We start from the raw sequence: 8,182 nt of genomic DNA, 5'->3' as shown, positions 1-8,182 counted from the left end.
GAGGAGGAGCGGGTAGGGAGCTGGAGGGGGGCAGCGTGGTCCTCTCGCTTCCTTCCTCGTCGGGGCTTTGAGGGGCTTCTCGTACCAGCCCCGAGATCGAGGAGGGGACCCCCATTTCTGCCCGCCGCCTTGAATATCGCGAGGAGAAGGAGAGAGACACTCTCTCCCCCCTGCCCTCACTGGCGGAAGGAATTTACCTCGAGTGGTGTGTCCTGGAACGGGAGGGAACGGTGGTTTTGCTCTGTGCTCTGCGTTCACGGTATCTTTTTTTCTTTAAGCAGTTTTGACACCAGGTCTGTTCTGCACGCTTGGTACTAAAGTCGTGCCTCTTTCCTTCCATCAGAAACATGTGAGAATGTGGACTGTGGACCCGGGAAGAAATGTAAAATGAACAAGAAGAACAAACCTCGGTGTGTTTGTGCTCCGGATTGCTCTAATATCACTTGGAAGGGCCCTGTGTGCGGCTTAGATGGGAAAACCTACAGGAACGAGTGCGCCCTTCTCAAAGCCAGATGTAAAGAACAGCCTGAACTCGAAGTCCAGTATCAGGGCAAATGCAAAAGTAGGTTTGCAAATCTAATCCAATCTCCCTCAAATGCCAAAGGGTGTCTGTCTGAGTGTAGGGAGGAGTTGTTGGATGTACTTCCTCACAGGAATCCGGTTGGGAGAAAGTAACTAGACCATGCTCAACAGACAAGGATGTAGCTGAACTGAGAGCTCACGATAGTGTAGCAGCACTTGTGTTCCACCAGTTATCCTGAGATGGGAAGGCATCCTCCGGCAGCCCTTAACGGAGGAGAGCTGCTGAAGGCTTCTACCTGATCATTTGTTCTTGTTGACACCTATTCACTCCTCACTGGGATCCTGTTATCTTCTACTAATCACTCTGTTTCTGTCTGTATTTCAGAGACCTGCAGGGATGTCTTATGCCCAGGCAGCTCCACATGTGTGGTTGACCAAACCAACAATGCCTACTGTGTGACATGCAATCGAATTTGCCCAGAGCCTACCTCCCCTGAACAGTATCTCTGCGGGAATGATGGCATAACCTACGCCAGTGCCTGCCACCTGAGGAAAGCTACCTGCCTCCTGGGAAGATCCATTGGATTAGCCTACGAAGGGAAATGCATCAGTAAGTATCTTTGGAGGAGACCAAGAGTGGGGGGAGCTTCCTCAATCACCTGTTTCAGGGTATCCAGTGCACGTAACTGGAAGGATATATTGGTGGGGAGGAAGAGAGACTTCAGCAGCCTGGGTTAGTGCTCCCCTCCCAGAAGAGGAGAGCCAGGGTGAACTTAGTCCTGGAAAAGATTGCAGTAGCGATGAGGAACAAGAGGGCCTGATCCTACTACAGCTGCGGGTGCTGACATCAGTATCCAAGGGAGAAGTAGCCTCACTGAAATAGATGATGAGACGGTTACAATGTAATAAGGTCTCTGTATTCAGTGGGCCTGGATTCCTGGAAACAATTGTCTTCAAGTGGTCTTGGCAAAGATGATGTTAACTAAATTGAAAACATCTGATCACCTTTTCCTCTTTAAAAATAATTGTGGGGTTTGGAGACAGTGGGTGGGTGAAGACAGGCAAATAATTTCTGTGCAACCTGACATTCTGTGTTGTGAGTGATTCCAGAAAGGACTGATAGTGCAGTGCATTACAATGGAGCACCTGCAGGGCAGCATCTGCTCCCCAAAACTGCTGGGTGAATTTGGGGGAGTCTCAGGTTGCTTTTAGTTGGCATAAGTTGAGGTGAATTCCCTTTCAAATCTTGTAGACAGCTGCTCTCAGTGGGTAGGTTTAAAAATGATAGATTTAGAAATGCTGGACCTGTTGACAAATCCTGCATTTACCACTAATTTGGGGAGCCGAATTTCCACTGACATGAAATGGAGCAGGAAAGTCATGTACAATAGGCAAATGTAATTCTGTATTCCCAGGGCCAAGCTTTGCTGGCACAGCTGTCTTTCCTCCCCCACATATAGACAGGCAATGTTGTCCAGGGGAATACTCGCTTGAGCAAAATCAGCAAGTATCATCACATCTACTACATCTGAGCTTTGTTTCTTCACAGTTCACAGGGGAAAGGGAGGATTTAGGGGTTGCTTGTCTTTGCTTTGCTTTTTGCTTTGTCTTTTCACTTACCTCTAGTATTCTGTGTTATTTTTAGAAGCCAAATCCTGTGAAGACATTCAATGCAGTGCTGGGAAGAAATGCTTGTGGGATTTTAAGGTTGGCAGAGGTCGGTGTGCCCTCTGTGATGAGCTATGCCCTGAAAGCAAGTCAGAAGAAGCAGTGTGTGCCAGTGATAACACAACATACCCAAGCGAGTGTGCCATGAAAGAGGCAGCTTGCTCCATGGGTGTGCTTCTAGAAGTTAAGCACTCTGGATCTTGCAACTGTAAGTGAGATTTTTAACTCTGCAGACACTTAAGGCTTCTGAAGGCGATACCTAGGTAATGAAGACTTACACCTTTAAACATAAGAAAGCTTGATTTATTGATTCAAGGTACAGTAGAATATAAGTATCTATCTTTCACGCACACACTTTGGTTGCTGATAAAATGCAATAGATCTCCAACAACGAGCTGGCCTTCAAGTTGGAGTTTTTGGGGATGTTCCAAGGACAAGCCATTCTATCAGAAAGGGGTTGCCCGAGGAGTGTAATTCTAGTGACTTTTTTTGTACTTTGTCTGCTCTCGTGTGCTTTGCTGATTGCTTTATTAACACCTGGATAAACTCTTAAGTCGGTCCAAAAGAACAAGCTTAAAGGTAGCACATGGCACCTGGTTTAGCACAGTTGCCTCTACTAACTCTCAATGAAGGACACAAAGCAATTAAACTAAAACACCAGAGCGCTTTTTATTTGATTTCAGGAATCTACCAATAAAACCTGAGCCATTGATTCTTCAGAACTTTCTGCAGTTATGACTTCATAGATTATGTATAAAAAACCTTATTGCATAACAGCAGATGCCAAAGAGCATCTCACTACAAGTCGCATAAAATGCAACGCTGTATAATGGCTGTTCAGAGGGCTTTGAAAACATGCACTGAGCTGCTTCTGCGCTGTTGTTGTCCTTATTTAAACAACAGCTCCCCTGTATTCCCCCATCTAGCAATTAATGAAGACCCAGAAGATGAAGAGGAAGATGAAGACCAGGACTACAGCTTTCCTATATCTTCCATTCTAGAGTGGTAAAACCTCCATCACTATTGGAACAGCCATTGGGCACAAAATCAATGTCCGTACTGTAAATAAGTGTATGCTTATTTATTTTGGGGAGAAAAAAAAAGTATACATATAGTTGAGTCTCGTAGACATTTATTTATACTGTGTCATGTTTTATAATTTATACATAAAATGTCTGGTTGACCGTACACCTTGTTTTTTGAAGAAATTTATTCGTTACGGGAAGAGCAGTGTTATTTATTGTGAGGTCTCTTGCTTGTAAAGTAAAGCTTTTCTTTTTCCTTGTGAACTATGAAAGTCCATTCCTTAGAGCCTACCCACATGATCTCATCTCTTCATTTCACTGATGTTAACTCTTTTCCACTTTAACAAACTTGCATGTCAGTTTCTGTTACGTTTATTTATTGGATTTTCTTTTTGCTGGTTCTGTACATTAAAGATCCCTCGTGTTTTTGTTTACAAGGAATCTTGACTGACCAAAAGTTGTTGTAACTGACTTAAGTATACTTTCAAGGTGCAGTGAGGCGATCTTTAAGGAAACTTCTTACACTTAATTTTCTCTACTTCCGATCACATTATGTACTGAAATGATCTCAGTGTACTGAGAGTTTATACTGTACTATACAAATTTTGAACCCAAAGAAATTGGATTGTGAAGTTTGATAACGGCAACAGGCCTAACTGTAATGAGAATAAAGGTTTTATTTTATTTTTTGTTGTTTTATTTTTTTGTAACATGCATAAATGTTTTATCAGGTGTTTCCTTTAAGATGGTCTTGCAGTACCACTTTCAAAGTTTTCTTTCCCAATCGGTGTGTTGCTAAAAGTTATATGAAAGCTTTATCAGTTCAAGTTTCTTGCTTTTCATAATACTTTTTTTCTGATGCAATTTTATATTTTCAAACATGGCGAGTTAAATATAAATTCATTTAAATATATAGTTTTGTACTTTTCTACCATGTAAATGTGCAATGTATATAAAAGTTATAATGTGTATTTGTAAATAAATGATGAGTGAAAAAAAAATAAAAAGTGGAATTTTCCCTAGAGGCAGTCATCAGTCTTTCGTTCTGAGTGGTTCTGATCCTCTGGATTCTTTTGCACCATGCAACACTGTTTAAGGCCAAAGTTCTCAGCTCGTATTGATATAAAAAACCCTATTTTCAGATAGGGGCAATGTCTCCAGTTCATTACTATTTAAGTCTAAGTACAGTGATAGAGGAGAAGAGATTTGTCATTTTTGTTACCCTCTCAATGCTCTCAATAAAAAATGTCGTTTCATAGAATCACAAAATGGTTTGGGTTAGAACAGACCTTAAGATTGTCTAGTTTCAACTCCCCTGCCATGTTCAGGGACACCTCCCACTAGACCACATTGCTCAATGCCCCATCCAGCCCGGCCCTGAACACTTCCAGGGACTGGACATCCACAGCTTCCCTGGGCAACTTGTTCCAGTGCCTCACCATCCTCACAGTAAAGAATTTCTTCGTAATACCTAGTCTGAATTTCCCCTCTTTCAGTATGTACCCATTCCTCCTTACCCTGCCACTCCAGTTCCTGTCAGACAGTCCCTCTCCAGCTTTCCCGCGGGCACATGCATAGATACTGGAAGGTGTCTGTGAGGTCCCCACACAACCTTCTCTTCTCCAGGCTGAACAGCCCCAACTTTCTCAGCGTGTTTTCATAGGAGATGTGCTCCAGTCATCTTACCAACATCATGACCCTCCTCTGGACTTGCTCCAACAGTTCCATGTCTCTCTTATGTTTGGGACACCAGAGCTGGATGCAGTGTTTCAGGTGGGGTCTCAGCAGAGCAGAACTGAGTGGCAAAATCGTCTCCCTTGCCCTGCTGGCCACTCTTCTTTGGATGCAGGCCAGGATTCCCCTGGCTTTCTGGGCTGTGAGCACTCACTGCTGGCCCATGTTGAGTTTTTCATCAGCCATAACCCCCAAGTCTCTCAACACAGGGCTGCTCTCCATCACTTCTCTGCCCAGCCTGTTGGTGCATCTGGGACTGCCCCCATGCAGGTGTAGGATGCTGCACTTTGTTTTGCTGAACTCCATGAGGTTTGCATGGTCTCACCCCTCAAGCCTGTCCAGGTCTCTCTGGATGGCACCCCTTCTCTCCGCTGACCCACACTTTATTTTAGACATTTTTACTTTCATATTTCTATGAGAATTTGAATATGCATTTGAATTTTTGCTATGCTTCAGATCCATTTAGATGACCAATAGAAAAAAGCAAAACAGGATCTCCTTGCCTAAATTCAAGATATGTAACAAACAGCGAAGACAAAAAAAGAAGAAATCCAACAAACAATCAAAGAGCACACTATCACTTGGAAATTATTTTTCTCCCAAAAGGAAGTTTAATTCAGAAGTTCTTTTTGGTCAGCCTGTATTAAGACTGGACACTGTTTGAGACGGGGTACTAATACTAATACAATAGTGAATTGAGGAAAGGTAACCAGCATAAGCACAGCAGGAACCAAAATCCCATTCTGTGCTACCCCATCATGCTGTTCTCACAAATAAGGCCCCACTTACAAAATTTTCACTATCATATTTCATAAAAATTAAAAATGTACTTACACATCTTATTCAGTGGCCTTTTAAGTACTTTGCTGAACTGAAGTCTGAGTGAAGTTGATTCACTCTTTTAGTTTAAATACAAATATTTGAAGAATTTCCTGCTATAGTTTTCTGTGTATTTTCTACTATATAAAAAATTCTAATTTGTTATGGATTGTTTAGTATTATCCAAAGCAAGCATAATTTATTCATCTCTGAATATATAAAAACTACAAGCATGCATTTATAATATTATATTCACAGTAATAGCAAAAATATTTGCCCTTCTGTTACCTCATGTTACCTCCTGTTATCTCATTTAGACAAATAGTCTCTTTGGAAGGAAGTACATAGTGAACAGAGCAAAGGGAGCAGGATTTTGGTCTCCTGAGGGAACAGAACCCAGAATAAAAGAGAACAGGGGCCAGGAGAACAAAGATATGAAAAAGAATCTATTGGAAAGCCTCTCAAGGAATTAATAAATACATGTCAATGACAGAGAAACAACCTGTTTAATAGATATAGGGACTATCCGAGAAGATTTTTCTTAAATTCAGGTAGGTGCCAGCTACTTCATTTCCAACAAAACAACATTAAAATATTGGTTTTAATTGTAAATACATTTACATGTCTTACAGAGAGACTGTAGCAAAGCAGGATTTCTGGGTTCTAGTTTTATGTCCTGCTGCTGGTTCACGAGAACACCACCACTGGACAAATTCGAAAAAGAAACAAAAATTCCAAGATATATTTTCACAAGTACATGTATGCTAAATGGCCACAAAAATCTACATCAGGTTTTTGCTGATTAAATTATTTTAAAGTTCTGAAACTGCATTTCTCATTGCTACTGCTATTTCTATACAGCTGGAAATCTTGAAGCCTACCTTGCACCAAAGCCTGTTTGTGATGCACAGGTGTGGCATATCCTGAGAGGCTTCATGAAGTAAGCATCTTCTGAGCATGCCTACCATAGACCAGCCTCATCAGGAATCACAACAGCCCCAGAGACTTTCTCCCAGAAAGATGTCCAGAGGTTGTGGAAGCACAACAGCCAACATTTTACATAATATCATAGTTGTGGATAAGGCACTTGTTCTTGAATTGATAAGATGCAGGTTCACTGCCAGTCTCTTTCTGAGGACATCTTTCCCACATCTCCCAAGAGTGCATCCAGCACCAACTCAAGGTGAAGCTCAGGCTGGAGAACCGTCTGTCATGCCCGCTGAAGCCATACTTCTGTATTGGACAGGAAGCAAGATTCATCGAGAGAGGATAATTTGCAACCCTAATAGGTGTTCCTTTTGAAGAGGAAGTCCTGGGTTATTGCCCCAGGGGCTGCCTACACATTTTGCATTTGTAATTGAGTAACATGCATAAATAGTGCTTGAGGCAGGGGCCAGAATCCAGGTTGCTTCCCTTGCTCCTTCCCCCAGCAGGTAAATGCCTCCATCCTTGAGCTATGAAATCATGTTTAACTCTCTGCTTAAATCAAGATTACAAATCTCAAATCTTTTTCTACATTGAGTCATAGTTACAACAGGAATGAGAGACTACTTTTTTCTTCCTCTCTTCAAGGTTTGTACATGGGGAACTTTTTGGGAAGTGGAACTGTGAATTTAATTCCCTCAGTCTAAAGAAGGGGGTGGTTGTGTGTTTAAATGAAGAGACAAAGACATCTGGATGCTTAAGCACAGAAAGGTATACGAAGCTCTGAAACTATGTGGACAAGCTCCTAAAACCAGAAGAGAAATAAATTTTCAGAAACATCTTTCTCTTCAGTATTTTGTATAGTCTGGCATACATATTCCCCTTCCTGTAAATCACATTTCTGAAACTCCTTGATCACCATGGAGTATACTTCTGTATTGAATCCGAAGTCTGTGAACTCCATTCACAAGTGCAGGTAAAGTAACTCAGAGTGGAGTGCATGTGTTTAAGAACAGAACCCACATTCTGGAGCTGAAGTAAAATCACCTTAATTCTATGAGACTCAGCTTGAGGCATTTGAACAATAAGAATATTGTCTCAAAAGCCCTGGTTCCCAAATGGATTTGTCTGCACAATACAGGCAAAAGAGTATACTACATTTTGATCACACTTGCATGCATTTCTGATAGCCGTGTTCTTATGACAGACTTAAGAACAGTATCATAGACCTTTTTTCCACCTTTACCTCTTTGCTTGCCTTCTCCCTTGCAATACACGTCAAATAAAGCTAAGTTCCAAGCCTCTCTACAAATTTCAAACAGCTGCTATTTATTTCTTTTTCTTATCCCTTCTTTTTCTTTATTTCCTTTTTTTTTCTTACATAAAAATGTTTCCTTCTTTCCCACCAAATGCGAATCAGGTGAAATGAAATTTCAGTATGCCGTGCTGTTCTCTAGGCAGTGACATTTTACTACACGATGAATCACAAG

General features: G+C 41.6%; 1 protein-coding gene across 1 annotated transcript in view; it reads left to right on the top strand.

Moving 5' to 3' along the window:
• FST (follistatin) overlaps nucleotides 1-4,247 on the top strand; it is a 6,623-nt gene extending 2,376 nt beyond the window's left edge. The window contains exons 2-6 of the mRNA XM_008643143.2: nucleotides 4-259; nucleotides 344-562; nucleotides 908-1,132; nucleotides 2,168-2,398; nucleotides 3,117-4,247. Coding sequence (XP_008641365.2) covers nucleotides 4-259; nucleotides 344-562; nucleotides 908-1,132; nucleotides 2,168-2,398; nucleotides 3,117-3,199 — 1,014 coding nt within the window. The 3' untranslated portion in view covers nucleotides 3,200-4,247. The remainder of the gene's footprint in view (nucleotides 1-3; nucleotides 260-343; nucleotides 563-907; nucleotides 1,133-2,167; nucleotides 2,399-3,116) is intronic.
• The last annotated feature ends 3,935 nt before the right edge of the window (nucleotides 4,248-8,182 follow it).

The sequence above is a fragment of the Corvus brachyrhynchos genome, unplaced genomic scaffold, assembly GCF_000691975.1.
Source record: "Corvus brachyrhynchos isolate BGI_N302 unplaced genomic scaffold, ASM69197v1 scaffold310, whole genome shotgun sequence".
Classification (NCBI taxonomy): Eukaryota; Metazoa; Chordata; class Aves; order Passeriformes; family Corvidae; genus Corvus; species Corvus brachyrhynchos.
The sequence above is the reverse complement of the archived record's forward strand: the minus strand, read 5'-3'. Positions and strand labels throughout refer to the sequence as shown.